The 25,238-nt window shown below is 38.4% G+C and overlaps 1 protein-coding gene across 1 annotated transcript in view; it reads left to right on the forward strand.

Moving 5' to 3' along the window:
- LOC133663572 (BICD family-like cargo adapter 1) overlaps positions 1–25,238 on the forward strand; it is a 51,262-nt gene that overhangs the window by 13,324 nt on the left and 12,700 nt on the right. Inside the window, exons 3-5 of the mRNA XM_062068135.1 lie at positions 9,911–10,030; positions 11,626–11,772; positions 19,652–19,822. Coding sequence (XP_061924119.1) covers positions 9,911–10,030; positions 11,626–11,772; positions 19,652–19,822 — 438 coding nt within the window. The remainder of the gene's footprint in view (positions 1–9,910; positions 10,031–11,625; positions 11,773–19,651; positions 19,823–25,238) is intronic.

The following is a 25,238-nucleotide window of genomic DNA, read 5'->3' on the forward strand; positions in this document are numbered from 1 at the left end:
ATTTGATGTTGGATCCCACTTCCGAAACATCCCCAGGGAGAGCCCTCCTCTCTGTGTTCTCCCTGGAGGGCTTTAGCTGTAGCTTGGCTTCTCAGCTGCCAGATACCTCAGCTTGTGGACTCTGGATGGCCCCGAGGGCTGCAGGGGCCACACGAAGGGATATCATCTCAGGCTTTGTGTTTTGAACAAATGGAGCGTTCTCCTTGCACTCGTGTCTCTGCTGATTCTCAGCGGGTCGCTGCCTCCATTGTGAGAGGGGTCCGTGTTGACGAGGCCAGCCACTAATTAATGGCATGTCCACAATACACGCTTCTCTTCCTCATAGTGCGTCGGTAAGCTATGTTTTGCTTTTGTTCATTTTCATACACTCACATGACCACTGCCTCAAACCCGCCACACTTCCTCAGTACACTCCTTCAGACACGTACACACAAACTGTCCCCTTTAACTCCCCTTTGTTTTTGTTTTCTTTACATTTTAATGATGATGATGTCACTTAGGAGACCTCTGCTCCATCTTTTGCATGACACAATTTTCATCATTTGTTCATTGGCCCTGATGGGACTTGACAGGACCCCCCTCTGAATTGCTGAATAACGAAAGGTCCCAGACTTAAATTGACGAGAAGGAAATTGCTTGTTTATGTAGCCTTTACAATTTCAGCACACCAGCATGACCACAATAGTGTTGAATTGAACATTGAAGAAAACAAACCGCATCACCCCTTCAGTCTTTTAGTACCGTATTTTTTGGACTATGGAACTGCACCCTCAAAATTTAAAATACATATTTTCCCCCATTACAGTATATTAGCGGCATATGTTGTGAAATTAGTTATTTATACAGAAAGACATTGGAAATGTTTATTTACATACCTTAATTTTTTCCAAACGATGTCTGTAACAGGGCAGTAAAACGGCTGATCAAACACAACAGAAGTCATTGTATGGGACCCACTAGCTGCGGAAGCTAGCTCTCCAATCAGCTAAACAGACTCAATAAGTCCACGGTGACGTTTTGGTGAATTTACGATACTGAAGCATTACGAAAAGAATGGCACCGTAATAATACTAACAAAGACACTCGTAAATGTGCCAGCATATTATCTAATGCTAATGACGCTAGCTTTATTACGATAGCACGCTCAAATATGCATGAAAACACCCCTACAGACATCACGCATGGGACGGTTATGAGTGAAGAATCCATACGAGTGGAAATACTATGGGCGGCAAGAAGACGGAACTGCTCTTCTACTTCCGCTTGAAAGCTCAGTCTAAACAGAAGGGCAATGCAGCGCTGCAGCACCTGCATGGAGCAAACTCGTCTAAAAGATGGCGCCATTGCACAAACAAAAATACAATTTTTCATTGTATTTTAAAAAAAAAAATTATATTTGTATTATGGCCCTCAGCTAAGTAAAATACATAAATAATCTGCACCATATTACCAGCCGCAGGGTTCAAAGGGTAGGAATAAAAGTATCATCTTATTGTCCGAAATGTTTGTTATTTGCTGCATCTTTTAAGTTTTTTACTGATATCCTGTGACTATAATTGGAGATTTAACCCTGGAAGTTGTTTTGAGTAGACATGCATATTGATTCATGCTTCAGATTTTTTTTTTTTTTTAACGGTATGTGCATGTATTGTTCCTTACTTCCTGCAATGGGGAACTCGACGTGTCCTTCACAGCAATGGACTTAAACATCAGTAAACCGCAATGGGGTTTCTATTGTCTTGCGGAAGGAACATAAGATTATAAACAAAGTGCTAGGAGCAGGGAGGAAAAAAACATATGTACATTATGTACAGCATACAACAGCTTTGGGGGTATGCACTCTGGAAAGAAGACCCTTAAATATATAATGTTTAATAGAAGACTGAGTGAAAAATACTCAAAGGAGTTGAATAAATAGTATAACAAAGTTATATTAACGTACCACAGTTACTTCAGATCAGGGTTGTCCAAACTTTTACCACTGGAAAAAAAAAAAATATATATATATATATATATATATATATATATATATATATATATATATATATATATATATATATATATATATATATATATATATATATATATATATATATATATAATTTGTTTTTTTTAAATCAATAAATAAACTTTATATCGACATATACTGTAGATCTGAAGTTGTTCTATAGATTTACGCATTGAAAAAAATAAATACAAATATATATATATATATATATATATATATATATATATATATATATATATATATATATATATATATAACAGCAGCTCTCAGACATGCTGACATTGTGGGGAATGTTCAGCAAGGTAGAGGAGGCCTTGGTCTTATGTCTAGTCGCCCTGCCTGGAGAAGTGCCAATGTGCCAACACGGAGGAAGATGGTGGTGGAGGAAGTACGGCGTCAAGAGGAGGCCCTGAGATGGGCCAAGGCAGTCACCCTTGGCAAACAGGGTCGGTGGACTCGGTGGGAAGGCGTTGAAAGAAAGAAGTTGAGCTGGAGGGATGTATGGGCCATGGATGCAAGGAGCTTAAGCTTTGCCATCAGAGCTACCTACGATGTCCTTCCGACCCCAACCAATCTCCAGCAGTGGTTTGGCGAAGATCCATCATGCGCCCTTTGTACTAAGCCAGCCTCCCTCCGACACATACTCACAGGTTGCAAAACCAGCCTCACTCAGGGGCGATATACTTGGCGCCACAACCAAGTTTTGAAGAGTCTTGCTTCCACACTGGAGGTAAAACGATCCAACATCAATGCACTACCACCACCATCTAAAACCTCATGGAGAACTACCTTTGTCCGTGAAGGGGTCACAGTTGCCGGGCGCAACGTTAACCCGTCAGAGAGAAGTCAGCTGTGTCCAGCACGCGACTGGAAGATGCTGGCAGATGTTGGCAAACAGCTGATTTTCCCCAGCGAGATTGCCACTACCACTTTGAGGCCTGACTTAGTGCTCTGGTCCACTTCCCACAAAAAGGCCTTCATTGTTGAGCTCACTGTACCCTGGGAGGAATCCATGGAGGAGGCATATGAGAGGAAATATTTGCGGTATTCCGAGCTGGCCGCGGAAGCTCAAAATCGCGGCTGGAATACTGAAGTCCGCCCTGTGGAGGTTGGGTGCAGAGGCTTTGTGGGAACCTCTACCGCAAAACTGCTGAGGGACTTGGGAGTCAGGGGTCAGTGCCTGCGTACAGCCATCAAAGCCGCATCTGAAGCAGCCGAAAAGAGCAGCCGGTGGCTCTGGCTGAAGAGGAATGACCCCAATTGGGCCCCCAACTAGTGCAGCAGGAGGTATGCGGTCAGACAAAGCTGACTCAGGGAACCGGACGCCCCTGCCATGCATAGTTCCCTGATAGGTCTGCCAACAAGGTGACTTTTATGGCTAATTGGGCTTGGGTCGCAAGCTAAGGTCTGATCATCCTGTAGCTGGCCGCCTCTGGAGAGGGTGTATAGTGTTAAAGGCCGAAACATCCAATGACCCAGAGGAACACTACTGATGATGCGCACCCGTAAATTTTATCCGTCAGGTCTTCCATTCACGTTCACTGTTCATTTTAATGTGTTAAGTCATTTTATGCATTTGTGTTTCGCACAAGAGGTAGAACATCTCACTCTGTGTTTTCTGGAATCTGATTATCTGGACTTGTCCAGTGACTGCTGAGAAAAGATCAGCTGACAACAGGGGAAAGTCCTTGTGACGGCATGGAGAGACAGCTGGCAGGAGGGAATAGACCCCAACGGGACAGTTGAGGGTTAGCTACCCGCGATTGTGGTCTCTCACACCTTGCAGTGTGTAGGAGACACCCCTCTCAGCTACGAAGAAGCAAACAAAGAGAATACCCCTAGAGTCTGCGAGAGCGGGGGCGGAAGATGACTCATCGGATGACAAAATGGTAACGACTGGACCGGAAACGACTACGAGTAAAGAAAGCACAGCGCAAGATAACACCACAGCAACCAGCACAAGCCTTGTCACAGCAGTGGACCACAAACTGCAGATTTGTAGCTGTGGGTGGAGGAAAATAACATCTTTTCGGGGCTTAAGGATTCACCAGGGAAAGAAAAAGTGCTTAAGTGAAAAGAATCAGGGGCCTCGCATTGACCTCTTCTTGCAGAAGGAGTCAAATCAGTCGATAGAAGTTCACCAACTGGATGAAAACCATAGATTGGAGAGCATCAGCACCCCTGTAGCGGAAGAGGTATACTCAAGCACTGAACTAGTAGTGGAAGAAACACCAGAGGTGGATCCTACCCTAACTCCCCAACCTGCAGTCGAGCAGAGACTCCCAGGCCGCAGACTGCGAGTGAAGTGGCCCAGTGCTGTGGAAAAGAAGCTCTGGGAAACAGTGAATAGTGACCTAATGCAGTCCATTGAACAACTCAAAGGCACAGCAGAGAAGAAGCTGGAGAAAATGGGAAACATCATCTATCAATACGGTGCAGAACGATTTGGATTTTTAGAGATAAAAGCTGCTAAAACACCTCCCACTCCACCCATCTCCAGGAGGCAACAGGAAATCAAGCGCCTTGTCAAAGAACTGAGACGACTCAGGAAACTGTGGAAGAGGGCCCCAGAATTGGAAAAGGAGGGCATATGTGCTCTCCAAGCTGACATTAAAACACGCCTGGCATCCCTCCGCAGAGCAGAGAGTCTATGCAAACGAAGAAGGACGAAAGAACAAACAAGAACACGGTTCTACAAAGATCCTTTTAAATTCCTGAAGAATCTCTTTACCAAGGAGAAAAGTGGGGTCCTAAAAACAACAAAGTATGATTTAGAGGACCACCTGAGAGCAACCCACTCTGATCCAAGGCGTCATGAACACATGGCCGTTCCGCCAGACATTCCACCAATCGACCCCCCAAAGCATCAATTTGAGACCGGTCCTCCAACATGGAAGGAGGTCGAGAGGATTGTCCATCGGGCAAGAACAGCTTCAGCTCCTGGGCCAAACGGAGTCCCGTACAAGGTTTACAAGAACGCACCAGATGTCTGCAGGATTCTTTGGAGACTCATGAGAACGGTATGGCAGAAGAAAACCATTCCTAAAGCATGGCGTCGGGCAGGTGGGATCCTTATTCCAAAGGAGAAAGACGCCGCAAACATCAGTCAGTTCCGCCCAATTGCCTTGCTAAACGTGGAGGGTAAGATCTTCTTCAGTGTTATTGCACAAAGGATGGCCGAGTACCTGCACAGAAATAACTATATAGATACATCTGTTCAGAAGGCAGGAGTACCAGGCTTCTCTGGGTGCCTAGAACATGCCAGTATGATCTGGCACCAGATCCAAATGGCAAAGCGGGAGAAAAGGGACCTACACGCAGTCTTCTTGGATCTCGCAAATGCCTTTGGCTCTGTGCCCCATGAGCTCCTCTGGACTGCCTTCAAATTCTTTAACATCCCGGACACCATCACAACCTTGGTGAAAGTCTACTTTCATGACCTGCAGTTCTGCTTTTCAACACCAGAATTTACCACCTCATGGCAGCACCTGGAAATAGGCATCATGGCCGGATGTACTGTATCTCCCTTGGCATTTACCATGGCCATGGAGATCATCATTCGAGCCTCAAAATGGGTCGTAGGTGGACAAAAACTGGGCTCTTGCAGGCGCCTCCCTCCCCTCAGAGCCTACATGGATGACATCACCACTCTGACTACCACCATCCCTTGCACCAAGAGATTACTCAGAAAACTCGAGGAGAACATCAGTTGGGCTCAGATGAAGATTAACCCATCCAAGTCACGCAGCATCTCAGTGGTGAAGGGAGTGCTCGCTGATTTGCAGTTCTTCATTGGAGATGAGCCAATCCCCACTATATCCGAGCAGCCAGTCAAAAGTCTAGGAAGGCGATATGATGCAAGTCTACGAGATAAAGACCAGGTGAAGCAGTTGTGCAATGACATCAAAAGAGGCCTACTGGTGATTGACAATACCCAACTGCCTGGGAAGCTCAAGTCCTGGTGCCTTCAGTTCGGCTTACTACCCCGGGTGATGTGGCCCCTGGCAGTCTATGAGGTGCCCATCTCAACGGTGGAGAAGCTGGAGAGAAGAGTCACCGGCTACATGAAAAAGTGGCTTGGAGTTCCACGCTGTCTCACCACCATAGGCCTTTACGGTGACAGTATCCTCAAGTTGCCCCTTACCAGTCTTACAGAGGAGTTCAAGTGTGCCAAAACACGACTGCAGTTGATCTTGAATGAATCCAAAGATCCAGCGGTTAGGGAAAATGCACCAACATTGGTTTCAGGGCGCAAGTGGACACCAGCAAGAGCAGTTGAAGAGGCAACAGCAGCTCTCAGACATGCTGACATTGTGGGGAATGTTCAGCAAGGTAGAGGAGGCCTTGGTCTTATGTCTAGTCGCCCTGCCTGGAGAAGTGCCAATGTGCCAACACGGAGGAAGATGGTGGTGGAGGAAGTACGGCGTCAAGAGGAGGCCCTGAGATGGGCCAAGGCAGTCACCCTTGGCAAACAGGGTCGGTGGACTCGGTGGGAAGGCGTTGAAAGAAAGAAGTTGAGCTGGAGGGATGTATGGGCCATGGATGCAAGGAGCTTAAGCTTTGCCATCAGAGCTACCTACGATGTCCTTCCGACCCCAACCAATCTCCAGCAGTGGTTTGGCGAAGATCCATCATGCGCCCTTTGTACTAAGCCAGCCTCCCTCCGACACATACTCACAGGTTGCAAAACCAGCCTCACTCAGGGGCGATATACTTGGCGCCACAACCAAGTTTTGAAGAGTCTTGCTTCCACACTGGAGGTAAAACGATCCAACATCAATGCACTACCACCACCATCTAAACCTCATGGAGAACTACCTTTGTCCGTGAAGGGGTCACAGTTGCCGGGCGCAACGTTAACCCGTCAGAGAGAAGTCAGCTGTGTCCAGCACGCGACTGGAAGATGCTGGCAGATGTTGGCAAACAGCTGATTTTCCCCAGCGAGATTGCCACTACCACTTTGAGGCCTGACTTAGTGCTCTGGTCCACTTCCCACAAAAAGGCCTTCATTGTTGAGCTCACTGTACCCTGGGAGGAATCCATGGAGGAGGCATATGAGAGGAAATATTTGCGGTATTCCGAGCTGGCCGCGGAAGCTCAAAATCGCGGCTGGAATACTGAAGTCCGCCCTGTGGAGGTTGGGTGCAGAGGCTTTGTGGGAACCTCTACCGCAAAACTGCTGAGGGACTTGGGAGTCAGGGGTCAGTGCCTGCGTACAGCCATCAAAGCCGCATCTGAAGCAGCCGAAAAGAGCAGCCGGTGGCTCTGGCTGAAGAGGAATGACCCCAATTGGGCCCCCAACTAGTGCAGCAGGAGGTATGCGGTCAGACAAAGCTGACTCAGGGAACCGGACGCCCCTGCCATGCATAGTTCCCTGATAGGTCTGCCAACAAGGTGACTTTTATGGCTAATTGGGCTTGGGTCGCAAGCTAAGGTCTGATCATCCTGTAGCTGGCCGCCTCTGGAGAGGGTGTATAGTGTTAAAGGCCGAAACATCCAATGACCCAGAGGAACACTACTGATGATGCGCACCCGTAAATTTTATCCGTCAGGTCTTCCATTCACGTTCACTGTTCATTTTAATGTGTTAAGTCATTTTATGCATTTGTGTTTCGCACAAGAGGTAGAACATCTCACTCTGTGTTTTCTGGAATCTTATATATATATATATATATATTTATATATATATATATATATATTTATATATATATATATATATATTTATATATTTATATATATATATATATATATATATATATATATATATATATATATATATATATATATATATATATATATATATATACATATATATTAAAAACATTTTTTTTTATTTTTTGTAATAATTTTTAATTTTTTTTATTTTTTACCACTGGGAAAAAATAAATAAATAAATAAATATATATATATATATATATATATATATATATATATATATATATATATATATATATATATATATATATATATATATATATATATATATATATATATATATATATATATATATATATATATATATTTTTTTTTTTTTTCCAGTGGTAAAAAGTATATGTCGATATAAAGTTTACTTATTGATTTAAAAAAACCAAAATGTTTTATGTCCTTTTTGTTAAAGTAAAACTTGTTTTTAATGGCAAACACACAAAATATGCAATATTTCCCCCCCAAAAAATGTCAACTTTGAATATTTGATGTGAAGTATGTGGAGCCTTAAATTGGTCAATAATTCATAACAACGTTAATTTTGATTCATTGTTATTGATTGGGCAATAACAATTTAAAAAAAAACAATCCCAGCAATCAAAAGGTCATATTTATCATAAGTGATAAAAATTTGTGATTTTTATTTGTTTTACTTTGAACCCTTGAATCTTCAGATCAACTTCAGATTTATCCGTCAATGTTTGTTTGTCGGTTTTATGCCTTTTTTGTAGTAGAAAACTTAGTTTTTTATGGCAAATATACAAAATATGCAATATTTACCCCCAAAAATATGGAATATTTGATCGAAGTATTTGTAGCAGCCAATAGATCAATAATTCAAAACAACGTTGATTTTGATTCATTATTACTTTTGAGCAATAACAGTTTAAGCAATAACAGGAAAAAAAATATCCCACTAGAATTGTCAGGGACCCAAAAGGGCCCCTCTCATAAAAGTGTTAAAAATAGGTCATACATTGTTTTTTATTTTTTTTAAACTTTCAACCCTTAAATTTTTAGATCAACTTCAGATCTATCCGTCGATTGTACGTTTTAATAATTTTAATTGTTATTTTGTGTTTGTTATAATTTCTTTTAGTCGTAGAAAACTTTTTTTTAATGGCAAACGCACAAAATATACAATATTTTACCCCAGAAATATTTCAAAGTGGAATATTTGATGTGAAGTAATTGGAGCTTTGAATAGATCAATGATTCACAACAACATTGATTTTGATTTATTTTTAATTTCTGAGCAGTTTAAAAAAAATACCACTAAAATTCTCAGGTATCCAAAGGGTCCCACTTCATAATTTATTCTTTAATAATTTTTAAAAACTTTTAACCCTTAGATCTTTAGATCAACTCCAGATTAAATATACATTTTAATTTCAATTGTGTTTTATTTTTTTGTTTGTTTGTTTGATGCCCTTTTTGTCATAGAAATAGCAAATACACAAAATCTGCAATATTCCCCCAAAAATAATTTCAACTGGGAATTTTTGATGTGAAGTAATTGTAGCCTTAAAAAAGTCAATAATTCATAAAAACATTGCTTAAAAAATAATATTGAATCAAAGTCAATGACAGTTTAAAAAAAAATCCCTCTAAAATGATCAGGGATCCAAAAGGGCTCTATTCATAAAAGTGTTAAAAATAAGTCATACATTTTTTTCTCTTTACTTTCAAGTCTAAAATATCTAGATCAACTTCCATGTCTTTTGATTACAAGTTTATATTATTTTTTGTTTGTTTGTTTCATGCCCTTTTTCCTCATAGAACAAGTTTGTTTATGGCACCATGGTTATTTTTTGAGCAATGACAGTTTTAAAGAATAAAACAGCCTGCATGGCAGCTTTGTGTTATTAAAGTTAACACTGCAAATTTTTATCGTTTCATATCACCTGTATTTATGTTTTTTTTTGTACTAGTATTTTTAGAATGTGACGCGGGCCGTTAAGAAATTAGTTGCGGGCCGCAAATGGACATCTTTGCTTTAATATCAATAGATAGACTTTATTTGAAAAAAGTAGCCAATGGCTTTTTTAAACTCATAACCCGGTCAGATTTGATTAAAAGACAACAAAAATCATTTGGGAATTCTGTTTTTGCATCTCTGTCTTTTACGCCCCCTCCTCTTTCTGTACAACACAAGTATTGTGTTTAATTGCAATTTGATATACCAACTGTTTACAGGCGATGGAAATGGAGCGGGTGATGTCCAGTGAGCTGCAGACTCTAAAACAGGATCTTCAACAAAAGGCAAACCACAACAGGCCTCAGGAGGAGGAGATGATCAGCGCAATGAAAGAGCAGGTAAATACTCTATGGGCACCAAAAAAAAGAAAAAGACAATGGTAAACACTTTTTTGTTTTTGTCAACCTCTTTTCCTCTTTGCTTTTGCTGTTTGTTACAGACTACTGTTAACAAATGTTAAAAACAACAACAACTGCATCAATGTTTTCTCTAATAAAGTCACTTTTTAAAGTCCATATTAAATGTAAGTGAACTTTCTGTAGATTAATTTGGTAACCAAAACATTTATACAGGAGTTAGAATGTCTACCGTATTTTTGGGACTATAAGGCGCAATTAAAATCCTTTCATTTTCTCAGAAAAATCGACAGTGCGCCTTATAACCCGGTGCGCCTAATGTATGGAATAATTCTGGTTGTGCTTACCGACCTCGAAGCAATTTTATTTGGTACATGGTGTAATGATAAGTGTAGTCACACATAAGAGATACGTGTAGACTGCAATATGACGCCAGTAAATAACACCAAAACTTGAAATGTTCCATTGAAAATAAAGAACATTACACACGGCACTCAAAAATCTGTCAAAATGTTTTAGTATGACTTTGAAGCCGCACCGCTTGATGGATTGTCGGCCCATTATGGCTACCGTCGTCAGAGATACAAGTATTACTAATGTGTGTGTATAAGGACCGCAAAATGGCACCTATTAGCAGACATGTTATCTGGCGTTTTGTTTCACTATATTATGCAAAACCAACTTTTCTTACCTTCTGGTACCTGCTGATGTTTATTTGAGATCTGCATAAGTCCTGAAAATGTGAAGAAACTAGAATATAAAACATGTTTTCAGTTATTTCCCCTTTTTTTGTTAAGTACATTACTCCACATGTGTTCATTCATAGTTTTAAAGCCTTCAGTGACAATCTACAATGTAAATAGTCATGAAAATAAAGAAAACACATTGAATGAGGAGAAGGTGTGTCCAAACTTTTGGCCTGTACTGTACCGCATTTTTCGGAGTATAAGTCGCACCGGCCGAAAATGCATAATAAAGAAGGAAAAAAACATATATAAGTCGCACTGGAGTATAAGTCGCATTTTTGGGGGGAAATGTATTTGATAAAACCCAACACCAAGAATAGACATTTGAAAGGCAATTTAAAATAAATAAAGAATAGTGAACAACAGGCTGAATAAGTGTACGTTATATGAGGCATAAATAACCAACTAAGAACGTGCCTGGTATGTTAACGTAACATATTATGGTAAGAGTCATTCAAATAACTATAACATATAGAACATGCTATACGTTTACCAAACAATCTGTCACTCCCGATCGCTAAATCCCATGAAATCTTATACGTCTAGTCTCTTACGTGAATGAGCTAAATAATATTATTTGATATTTTACGGTAATGTGTTGATAATTTCACACATAAGTCGCTCCTGAGGATAAAAAAAAACTGCGACTTATAGTCCGAAAAATACGGTATATATATATTTTTAAATCGATCTTTGATTTTTTTTAAATCGATTAATAATCGTTACACATAAGAATCGCAATTCATTCTAAAAAACGATAATTTTTTTGACACCCTTAATACACAATACCTAGGATTCATATTAGTGAAATGGCACTGTGTGTTTGTCCAGGTTTTGCGGCTCACCCAGAGGGAACAGGCGCTGGAGGAACGTTTGGAGCACCTCTGTCAGGAGAACGCTGAGCTGCGAGACAATTTGTCCTCTTTGAACACGCGTCTGGCCACGCACGACCAACTCAACCAGCAGCACAGTCAACAGGTACGCACACACTGCCGACAAAATATAAGAGAAAAAGTCTAGATTTTAGGGAAAAAAACTACTAAAAACTAGTGACATCTCATATGTCCATGCAGCTAGCTTCTTTTTTTTAAACTTGATCAGACATACTTAATTAAGATTTGTATATCTAGAAATTAGCAGGACTTTTAAGAGAGAAATACATATTTTATTCTGAAAACAAGCATTATCCAACTTGCATTGCTTAAATTAAATACGATTTTGTATATGGAGAAAATAGGGTTGTACGGTATACCAGTACTTGTCAAGTCAAGTGAACTTTATTTATATAGCACGTTTACGACAACTTTTAAATCATACTTGCCAACCCTCCCGTTTTTAGCGGGAGAATCCCGGTATTCAGCGCCTCTCCCGACAACCTCCCGGCAGAGATTTTCTCCCGACAAACTCCCGGTATTCAGCCGGAGCTGGAGGCCACGCCCCCTCCAGCTCAATGCGGACCTGAGTGGCGACAGCTGTTCTCACGTCCGCTTTCCCACAAATAAACAGCTTGCCTGCCCAATGACGTCATAACATCTACGGCTTTTAGAGAGTAGAGTGCACAACAAGGAGAGAGAGTTCTTGGTTTCTTATGTGGGTTTATTGTTAGGCAGTTTCATTAACGTCCTCCCAGCGCGGTAACAACACACAACAACAGCAGTCACGTTTAGTCTACCGTAAAGCAGTTTGTCTGCAGTAAACAGCAATGTTGTGACACTCTTAAACAGGACAATACTGCCATCTATTGGATAGCCTGCAGAACACTGAAATTCAAGTATTTTATTTATATGTATAATAAAAAATAAAAAAAATAAAAAAAATAAAAAAAATAAATATATATATATATATATAGCTAGAATTCACTTAAAGTCAAGTATTTCATACATACATATATATATATATATATATATATATATATATATATATATATATATATATATATATATATATATATATATATATATATATATATATATATATATATATATATATATATATATATATATATATATATATATATATATATATATATATATATATATATATATATATATATATATATATATATATATATATATTATATATATATATATATTATATATATGTATGAAATACTTGATTTGGTGAATTCTAGCTGTAAATATACTCTCTTCTTAACCACGCCCTTAGCCACGCCCCAACCACGCACCCCCACCCCCCCACCTCCCGATATCGGAGGTCTCAAGGTTGGCAAGTATGTTTTAAATTGAACCAAAGTGCTGTACAGGTTAAAAAAGCATAGAGCAAAAAACAAAAACAAAACAAAAAAAACAAACAAAGAACGTAAATAATGAATGAGCTGAACAAAATAGTGCAAAAGCAATACGGTAAAAGGGGTCGAATAAAAAGTAAAAATTTGCTAAATAAAAATAAGAATAATAAAAGTGCGACAAATTGAAAAATAAAACTAAAGCGAAGGGTGTGGGGGGGGGGACTAGAAATGGTGGCCTAGTGGGCGGACTCAGCTCAGGTCAAAGGCCAGCGAGAAGAGATAGGTCTTAAGAAGGGTTTTGAAGACCCCCGGGCTCTGGGCTGACCTAATGTGGACCTAATGTACTAGTAAGGTACTGCAATACTAATGAATCATAAAGGATACTATACCGCCTCTAAAAAGTACCTGTCCTCCCACCTTTTTTATTTTTTATTTTTTAATTAACAGGCATGAAGGCGTGCTGTCGTCACATCGTGACATTGATGGTTTTACGAGCAGAGGACCATGTTCGGCAGCGCACAATCACGGAACACTTAAAAGCAGACACAGTGTGTAGACAAAAAAGGAAGAATGGACGCATTTTGGCTTAAAAACTAACGATAAAGGTGAAGCTATAACACTGAAACGCAGCTCTATAAGAGGTGCTTTAAATATGGCTACCTAGCTAGCGGCTAACATCCATCCGCAGACGGTAGTGTTTTATCTACTTACAAATCACTAATCCTCGCCTCCATGGCGACAAATAAAGTGAGTTTCTTACAAGTATCATACCCGCAGGGCGAGGAATAGCTAAACATGCTTCACTACACACCGTAGGAGGATACAATAGCTAACCGCTAACAGGCTAGCGCTCCTCAATGTAAAGAAATGCCATGGGTCCAATGCCATCCAGTGTAATGATACCAAGTACAAGAGCGTATCTACTCGATACTACAATGATTACATCGATATTTTTACCATCTTTTTTCCTTTTTTTAATTATATTGTGTTTATAAACTCAGAATATATGTCCCTGGACACATGGGGACTTTAAATATGACCAATGTATGATCCTTTAACTGCTTGGTATCGGATCGATACCCAAATTTGTGGTATCATCCAAAACTAATGTAAAGTATCAAACAACAGAAGAATAAGTGATTATTACATTTGAACAGAAGTGTAGATAGAACATGTTGAAACGGAAAATACGCAGATATTAACAGTAAATGAACAAGTAGAATAATAATCAATTTTCTACTGCTTGTCCCTCATAATTTTGACAAAATAAATGAATAAGAAATGACACAATATCTTATTGCATATGTCAGCAGACAAATTAGGAGCCTTTGTTTGTTTACTTACTACTAAAAGACAAGTTGTCTAGTATGTTCACTATTTCATTTAAGGAGAAAGTTGTTCTTCAATAGCAATAAGAAACATATGTTTAATGGACCGTGAGATTTTTTTGTTAAAATAAAGCCAATAAGGCCTTCTTTTGTGGTGCCCTTTATTTTGAAAAGTATCGAAAAGCATTTTTGTATCGGGACAATCCCAGGAGAAAACCAAAGGATCTTATTTAAATATGTACTTTCTCAATTGTAACAATTTTAGAATAGACAGCATATAATTATTCATGCTAAAATTAAAGGCCTACTGAAAGCCACTACTACCGACCACGCAGTCTGATAGTTTATATATCAATGATGAAATCTTAACATTGCAACACATGCCAATACGGCCGGGTTAACTTATAAAGTGCAATTTTAAATTTCCCGCTAAACTTCCAGTTGAAAAACTCCTTTGGATATGACGTATGCGCGTGACGTCACGACGGCAACGGAAGTATTCGTACCCAATGTGTCACCATACAAAAAGCTCTGTTTTCATCGAACAATTCCACAGTATTCTGGACATCTGTGTTGGTGAATCTTTTGCAATCTGTTTAATGAACAATGGAGATCGCAAAGAAGAAAGTTGTAGGTGGGATCGGTGTATTAGCGGCTGGCTGTAGCAACACATCAAGGAGTACTTACTTGGATAGCAGACGCGCTAGCCGATGCTAGCCGCCACCGCATCTGTGATCGGGTGAAGTCCTTCGTCGCGCCGTCGATCGCTGGAACGCAGGTGAGCACGGGTGTTGATGAGCAGATGAGGGCTGGCGTAGGTGGAGCGCTAATGTTTTTATCATAGCTCTATGAGGTCCGGTTAGCTTCAGCGTCGTTAGCAACAGCATTGTTAAGCTTTGCCAGGCTGAGAATTATTAACCGTGTAGTTACATGTCCATGGTTTAATAGTATGGTTGATCTTCTGTCTATCCTTCCAGTCAGGGATTTATTTATTTTGTTTCTATCTGCATTGGAGCCAGATGCTATCACGTTAGCTCAGTAGCTAAAGAGCTTCGCCGATGTATTGTCGTGGAGATAAAAGTCACTGTGAATGTCCATTTCGCGTTCTCGACTCTCATTTTCAAGAGGATATAGTATCCGAGGTGGTTTAAAATACAAATCCGTGATCCACAATAGAAAAAGGAGAGTGTGTGGAATCCAATGAGCCAGCTTGTACCTAAGTTGCGGTCAGAGCGAAAAAAGATACACCCTGCACTGCCTCTCTAGTCTTTCACTCTCACGTTCCTCATCCACGAATATTTAATCCTCGCTCAAATTAATGGGGTAATCGTCGCTTTCTCGGTCCGAATCTCTCTCGCTCCATTGTAAACAACGGGGAATTGTGAGGAATCCTACCTCCTGTCACGCTACTTCCGGTATAGGCAAGGCTTTTTTTTATCAGCGACCAAAAGTTGCAAACTTTATCGTCGTTGTTCTGTACTAAATCCCTTCAGCAAAAATATGGCAATATTGCGAAATGATCAAGTATGACACAGAATGGATCTGCTATCCCCGTTTAAATAAAAAAAATTCATTTTGGTAGGCCTTTAAGAATATGCTGTAAAGTCAATAACTAGAAAAAAGTAAAAAGCTCTTAAAGCTAGGGAATTCCATTTTTAGAAATAAAATGTTCAAATCTTGTCAAGTGGCAAATAATTTTCAGTGTACACATAGTTGCACGCAGGTGACTGCAGCACCGCACGCATGCAAATAAACGAAATTAAAGTCGAATGGCGCCGAACATACATTGTAAGTGTGTCTTAAAATTAACTACAGTACATCCTAATTGCATTGCTGTCAAGACGAGAAGCCATGAAGTGTTTGAAGTTTGAACGGAATACTTTTTTAATAACAAAAGGAATGTCATCTCCTTGCCTACGCTGCCAGAGTTTCCGCGGGATTTCCGATGGTGTCACTGCTATATCGGTGTACTGCGAATGCTCGCTGTGGTGACTCCCACTTTCCCCTGCAGCTGTGGATTCCGCACAAGTTCATTGAGTTCCTTTGTCGGCAAACGCTGGAAACTAGCTTGTCGGGATGCCTGTCTCACTGTCGTACAGCTGGACGAGGACACCGCATGTGTTGTATGTGGGCGATGCAAAAATGATTTCTATGAAACTTTGTGCATGGGCCAACAAAAGTGACTAAAACATGCCACGGTTTGCATAAAATTAGTGAGGCACTTTAGATTGAGTTTTTTAAAATTCATATCATCTTATCAGTGTTTAAAGGGGAATTGCCTAAGGTGGGGGAAATAATACATTTTTAGATGCATCGCAATTTGGACATGACGATTATAGAATCGATTAATAAACGTCAATATTAGATTTGTTTATTGTAAATAAAGTAATGCAGACTAGAGATGTCCGATTATGGCTTTTTTGCCGATATCCGATATTGTCCAACTCTTAATTACTAGGGATGTCCGATAATGGCTTTTTGCCGATATCCGATATGCCGATATTGTCCAACTCTTTAATTACCGATACCGATATCAACCGATACCGATATCAACCGATATATACTGTCGTGGAATTAACACATTATTATGCCTAATTTGGACAGCCAGGTATGGTGAAGATAAGGTACTTTTTAAAAAAATGAATCAAATAAAATAAGATAAATAAATTAAAAACATTTTCTTGAATAAAAAAGAAAGTAAAACAATATAAAAACAGTTACATAGAAACTAGTAATTAATGAAAATTTGTAAAATTAACTGTTAAAGTTTAGTATTACCGGTATTAGTGGACCAGCAGCACGCACAATCATGTGTGCTTACGGACTGTATCCCTTGCAGACTGTATTGATATATATTGATATATAATGTAGGAACCAGAATATTAATAACAGAAAGAAACAACCCTTTTGTGTGAATGAGTGTGAATGAGTGTAAATGGGGGAGGGAGGTTTTTTGGGTTGGTGCACTAATTGTAAGTGTATCTTGTGTTTTTTATGTGGATTTAATAAAAAAAAACAAAAAAAAACAAAAAAAAACGATACTGATAATAAAAAAAACGATACCGATAATTTCCGATATTACATTTTAACGCATTTATCGGCCGATAATATCGGCAGACCGATATTATCGGACATCTCTATTAATTACCGATTCCGATATCAACCGATTTAAAAAAATAAAATAAAAAAAATCTATACATACCATAAACCTTCATATCTGTATTCTCAGCTGTTGCTTGCTAATGACAGTCACAACTATGGTACCAGGCTAGCCCTAAGAGGTCCTTTCACCCGTCTTGAACCCAAAAGTGATGTTTTGAAAAAGACTGTAATGTATAGGGCAATCACTTACTGGAATCGACTTCCACAATATTTGGTATCAATCACCAGCATAGTGGGTTTTAAGAACAGACTAAGAGGAGAAGTATTGCGGAAAGAGATTATTCTAGATTGTACCTAATGTCATGACTGGTTTTATTGACTATTGACTATCTTGTTGATTGTGGGACAAGCAGTAGAAAATGGATGGATGGTACTTTTTCGTCACGTATTGTTTGTCTTTGGTAAACTAATGTGTATATTTTAGGCCATTGGTTCTTTGTTTTATTTTTGCAAAAATATATATATATATTTTTATATTGCTCTTTTTATCTTTGGTATGAACTATATTACATAAACTCGAAGTTATTATTACTTTTTTTGGTTCTTTGTTGTTGCTGTTTTTGTATTACAACATTTTATTATTTGATCATGTTGTACTGCATTTTAATATTTTGTTTTGTGATTGTGTGATGTTTTTTTGTCTGGACCCCAGGAAGAATAGTCTCCACTGCGGTGTAGACTAATGGGGATCCTTAATAAACTAAACTAAACTAAAACCGATACCGATATATACAGTCGTGGAATTAACACATTATTGTGCCTAATTTTGTTGTGATGGCCCGCTGGATGCATTGAACAATGTAACAAGGTTTTCCAAAATAAATCCACTCAAGTTATGGAAAAAAATGCCAACATGGCACTGCCATATTTATTATTGAAGTCACAAAGTGCATTTTTTTTTTTTAACATGCCTCAAAACAGCAGCTTGGGATTTGGGACATGCTCTCCCTGAGAGAGCATGAGGAGGTTGAGGTGGGCGGGGGGTGTATATTGTAGCGTCCCGGAAGAGTTAGTGCTGCAAGGGGTTCTGGGTATTTGTTCTGTTGTGTTTATGTTGTGTTACGGTGCGGATGTTCTCCCGAAATGTGTTTGTCATTCTTGTTTGGTGTGGGTTCACAGTGTGGCGCATATTTGTAACAGTGTTAAAGTTGTTTGTACGGACACCCTTGTCGCAGTGGCATCTCATAAGCTTGACAACACATTGTGTCCAATATTTTCCACAAAGATAAAATAAGTCATATTTTAGGTTCATTTAATAGTTAAAACACATTTAAATACTGGATCCCATATTCCAATATACGACTCATCATTATCTAAACTAAAAGCTGATATCATCTCCATAGCTTGTGTATACCAGTCAGTATGAGTTGGACTATCAACATCTATCCATTTTTTTATATTACCGTTTTTGTTATGATGCATATTGAAATAAATGCATTTTTACTAGAGATATCCGATAATATCGGACTGCCGATATTATCGGCCGATAAATGCTTTAAAATGTAATATCGGAAATTATCGGTATCGGTTTCAAAATTATCGGTATGGGTTTTGGTTTCAAAAAGTAAGATTTATGACTTTTTAAAACGCCGCTGTGTACACGGACGTAGGGAGAAGTATAGAGCGCCAATAAACCTTAAAGGCACTGCCTTTGCGTGCCGGCCCAGTCACATTACATCTACAGCTTTTCCCAATGCAACGCATACTTGGTCAACAGCCATACAGGTCACACTGAGGGTGACCGTGTAAACAGCTTTAACACTGTTACAAATATGCGCCACACTGTGAGCCCACACCAAACAAGAATGACAAACACATTTCGGGAGAACATCCGCACCGTAACACAACATAAACACAACAGAACAAATACCCAAAACCCCTTGCAGCACTAACTCTTCCGGGACGCTACAATATACACCCCCCGCTATCCCCGCCCACCTCAACCTCCTCATGCTCTCTCAGGGAGAGCATGTCCGAAATTCCAAGCTGCTGTTTTGAGGCATGTTAAAAAAAAATAATGCATGATAAATGATGTACATGTGTTAACATGTTCTTTTTGACAGCCCTAACTCAAAGGTAAAAAAATGTTTTATGGTTTTCTGCATGTGTGTGCTTCCAGCTGGCTGAAGCGCGACAGGAGGTGGAGCTGGCACGGTGCCGCTCGGAGCGGCTTCAAGCACAGGTGGAAGAGCTCATGGAGGTGGTGTCCCTCCAGGAATCCAAGAGCTTTGGAGATTCCTCGCTCCTGTCAGAATTAGACATAGCCGACTTTGGCGTCAGCAAAGAGGAGGTAACCATAATTATGTAGTTTAGTATACATTTATGTGTATATATAGACATATATAATTATGTATACATATATATCCTATGTACATACATACATTTTCTACCGCTTGTCCCTCTCGGGGTCACGGGGTGGCTGGAGCCTATCCCAGCTGCATTCGGGCTACACCCTGGACAAGTCGCCACCTCATCGCTGGGCCAACACAGATAGACAGACAACATTCACACTCACATTCACACACTAGGGCTAATTTAGTGTTGCCAATCAACCTATCCCCAGGTGCATGTCTTTGGAGGTGGGAGGAAGCCGGGGTAACCGGAGGGAGCCCACGCAAACCCACGGGGAGAACATGCAAACTCCACATATATATATACATACATATTTGTATGTATATATGTATGTACAGTATGTGTGTATGTATGCATATATATATATATATATATATATATATATATATATATATATATATATATATATGTATATATGTGTGTGTGTGTGTGTGTGTGTGTGTGTGTGTGTGTGTGTGTGTGTGTGTGTGTGTGTGTGTGTGTGTGTGTGTGCGTGCGTGCGTGCGTGCGTGCGTGCGTGCGTGCGTGCGTGCGTGCGTATGTGTATATATATATATATATATATATATATATACACTACCGTTCAAAAGTTTGGGGTCACATTGAAATGTCCTTATTTTTGAAGGAAAAGCACTGTACTTTTCAATGAAGATAACTTTAAACTAGTATTAACTTTAAAGAAATACACACTATACATTGCTAATGTGGTAAATGACTATTCTAGCTGCAAATGTCTGGTTTTTGGTGCAATATCTACATAGGTGTATAGAGGCCCATTTCCAGCAACTATCACTCCAGTGTTCTAATGGTACAATGTGTTTGCTCATTGGCTCAGAAGGCTAATTGATGATTAGAAAACCCTTGTGCAATCATGTTCACACATCTGAAAACAGTTTAGCTCGTGACAGAAGCTACAAAACTGACCTTCCTTTGAGCAGATTGAGTTTCTGGAGCATCACATTTGTGGGGTCAATTAAACGCTCAAAATGGCCAGAAAAAGAGAACTTTCATCTGAAACTCGACAGTCTATTCTTGTTCTTATAAATGAAGGCTATTCCACAAAATTGTTTGGGTGACCCCAAACTTTTGAACGGTAGTGTATATATATCTATATATATATATAATTTATTTTTCATTTTATTTTTATTGACATCCAGCATCAGACATTCCTATCCATTACATCATATTCACATACATCGTATATCTGTTGTCTGCCCTAAATGTCAAAATATATTTTTTTGTTTATATCCCAACCATAACACACCCCCCCCCAAAAAAAGAAAGAAACAGCAGAAAAAGAAAATAGTATTTGCAAATACATCAGTTAAATAAAGAAAAAAGAAATAAGAAATAATAATACGTTATTAATAATTATTATAAATATATTTCTATATATATATAAGCCATTTGAAATGAATTGGTGCTTCGCCCCCTCAAAACAGCACAATTTTAACATGTAACATGCCCTTTAAAAAGACAAACTAACTTTTAGACCGCAAGTATGGTACGCAAAACTATACAATCCAATGTACTACAAACAACTGCAGTAGTTTTACTAAGTCATGTGATACTGATGTACAAAATTTTTACCTTGGAGAGTGGACTTCTACGGTGTCTCCTTTGAAGTGCTTCTCCATCAAACACACCATTGGCAGCTTCTCCATATTTTTATGGATAGATGTCCACCATTGAGATATTATTTTGACCTCCTTGGGTTGACGTTAGCGACTCATTCTGCTTCAGTATTGTGCAGACTAGCAGTTCTACTATACGCTTCATCGAGTCGGCTCCACGCTCGGTAATGTTTTTGATGATTTATGTCTTTGATTCAATGAACATTATCCCCTTCTTCTTGTCAGCAACCGTCCTTTGCACTCACTTTCTTCCTTCCTATGGTTGGAAAAACAAAGTTATGTCGATCTGTAGCTGTAAGCTAATGCTAGCGAGTAAGACTGGAATTTTTGGTTGGATCTTATAGGGTTCATTGTGACATTTGCTACACCAATTATCTGCGGGGAGGCTCGTAACCTAGATTTTTGTCTACCTAAAGCATAACAATTACCCGAGATGCCGCTGGTAATCCAGAAAAACTTGTTAATTATGTTGTAGATCGTTAATTATGTTGTAGATCGTAACACTACTTGATCGCCCGATATGGGTCGAGTATAGTATTAGATGGAATTATGGCATTTTTCTCTTAGATTTAATGTTATTCAATAAACATTTCAATTTGATGTAATTTGTGATTACCTTAATATTGTTTTGTTGGACAATTTGTAATGTTCTACACCATAGGTGCGGCCCACGGGCCATTTGTGGCCCGCAGCAAATTTTTTATTAGCCCGCAGCCCATTCTAAAAATACTATTATGTTAAAAAATTTTTTTAAATTGAGTAGAAAAAAACATACCGCTAAAATTTAAGTAGAGAAAAAGTTGCAATGTTGACTCTAATAACACAAAACTGCCATGCAGGTTGTTTCCATCCATCCATCCATTTTCTACCGCTTGTCCCTCTTGGGGTCACGGGGGGTGCTGGAGCATAGCAGGCTGTTTCTTTCTTTAAAAGTGTCATTGCTCCAAAAAAAAAAAAAAAATCAACTAAAGTCACTGTTGTTATAAATTATTGACCTATTGGATGGATGGATAAAGGCTCCAGTTACTTCACATGAAATATTTCACTTTGAAATATTTTTTGGGGAAAATATTGCGTATTTTGTGTGTTTTCCATAAAAAACTAAGTTTTCCATGACTTAAATTGACCTAGAGATTTAAGTGTTGAAAGTAAAAAAAATATAAAAATAATGTATGACTTATTTTTAACACTTCAATGAGTGGGGCCCATTTGGATCCCTGAGAATTTTAGTGTTTTTTTTAACTGTCTTTGCTCAAAAAATAACCATGATTAATGAAATTATTGGTCTATTGGATGGATGGATAAAGGCTCCAATTACTTCACATCAAATATTTCACTTTGAAATATTTTTGGGGAAAATATTGCGTATTTTGTGTGTTTTCCATAAAAAACAAAGTTTTCCATGACCTAGAGATATAAGCGTTGAAAGTAAAAAATATATAAAAATAATGTATGACTTATTTTTAACACTTTAATGAGAGGGGCCCATTTGGATCCCTGAGAATTTTGGTGTTTTTTTCAACTGTCTTTGCTCAAAAAATAACCATGATTCATGAAATTATTGACCTACAAGGCTCCAAATACTTCAAATCAAATGTTTCACTTTGAAATATTTTTTGGGAAAAATGTTGCGTATTTTGTGTGTTTGCCATAAAAAAAACAAAGTTTTCCATGACAAAAAGGGCATAAGAAAAAAAACTTTAAAAAAAATAAAAACATTTTAAATGACATATAGATCTGAAATTGACCTAGAGATTTAAGCATTGCAAGTAAAACAAATATAAAAATAATGTATGACTTATTTTGATCACTTTAATGAGTGGGGCCCATTTGGATCCCTGAGAATTTTAGTGACAAGCGGTAGACAATGGATGGATGGATGGATGGACCTATAAGGCTCCAAATACTTAAAATCAAATGTTTCACTTTAAAATATTTTTTGGGGAAAATGTTCCGTATTTTGTGTGTTTGCCATTGAAAAAAAACAAAGTTTTCCATGACAGAAAGGGCATAAAAAAAAACATTTAAAAAAATTAAAAAAATTTAAATGACATATAGATCTGAAATTGACCTAGAGATTTAAGCGTTGAAAGTAAAAAAAATATAAAAATAAAGAATTACTTATTTTTAACACTTTAATGAGTGGGGCCCATTTGGATCCCTGAGAATTTTAGTGTTTTTTTTTTTTTTTATACTGTCTTTGCCCAAAAAAATTACTATGATTCATGGAATTATTGACCTATACGGCTCCAAATACGTAAAATCAAATATTCCACTTTGTAATAATTTTTGGGGAAAAATGTTGCATATTTTCTGTTTTTTGCAATAAAAAACAGAGGTTTCATTAACAAAAAGGTCATTAAACATAAAAAAAAAATGAAAATGTTTATTTTTTATTTTATTCTTTTTTACTTTATATGGACTGATAGATCTGAAGTTAATCTATAAAATTCAAGCGTTGACAAAAAAATGTAAATTAAAAATGACTTATTTTTAAAATTTTTATGACTGAGACCCTGAATTGATTAAGGTGGACCCCGACTTAAACAAGTTGAAAAACTTATTCGGGTGTTACCATTTAGTGGTCAATTGTACGGAATATGTACTGTACTGTGCAATCTACTAATAAAAGTCTCAATCAATCAATCAATCTGACAGGTCCCCGGGACCAAACTTGAGGGGAGCTCTAAAGGTTCAAACAATCTTTATATTGTAAGGGTTTTCTGCACAACATCATATCACATGGTGACCAGTAAGTTCAAATACATCTCAATAAATGATGCCGGTGTAAGTAAAGACGTGGCTGGTGGGCATGTGAGTCTTACTTGCTGCCTTTTTTCACCCTCAGATTATTTTTAAAAAATATTTATAAAAAAATGCTGATTGTGCACAGTTGAAGCTGACAGTAACTTGCACTGTGAGACTCACATGCTTATGAATACGCTCTGCTGGGAAAACACTGTCTGCTGGCTGGAATGTGTCCCGAGAACATCATGTTCATGTCGTCAGCCGCTGTGTGACTTGAGCGTGACACGCAAGGCTGTCAAGGCGGTGTACTAGTGAACATTACGTAACTGGTTCGATGAAGTTGAAAGAAGACAGAACAAGTCAGAGACACGACTCTCCAATCCTCATCTGCAGCAAAATGTGATTTTAACTTTGTGACTCATTCACTTCATTTCCTGTTTGTCAGCTACATTGTTGCAGCGTTTCCTTCTTTCGCGTACATGCACATGTGTTTGCAACATTATCCTAACATTTAGGATACATTCTTCTGCCACATTCGAGTGGACGGTGTCATGTGCCTGCAAATTTAAATATTTGGTGTCACCATGCAGGTTAGTGTATATAATGTATATACCGTATTTTCCGGACAATAGAGCGCACACACTCAATTTTAGGGGGGAAAAAAAATAATTCATATATTAGCCACACCAGACTATAAACCACAGATATATACGTTGTGAAATGAGTTATCTACACATAAATATTTTGTAAATGTTTTACAAACCTTAATTGTTTCCAAAGGTGTCTGTAACACGGCAGTAAAACAGAAGCCATCGTCATGGACCCACTCGCTACAAAAGTTTTTTTTGTTTAGTTACGGTGTGCGAGCTACTTGAGTAAGTTAAAAATGTGTGTGTGTATATATATATATATATATATATATATATATATATATATATATATATATATATATATATATATATATATATATAC

The sequence above is a fragment of the Entelurus aequoreus genome, linkage group LG13 (assembly GCF_033978785.1).
Source record: "Entelurus aequoreus isolate RoL-2023_Sb linkage group LG13, RoL_Eaeq_v1.1, whole genome shotgun sequence".
Lineage (NCBI taxonomy): Eukaryota > Metazoa > Chordata > Actinopteri > Syngnathiformes > Syngnathidae > Entelurus > Entelurus aequoreus.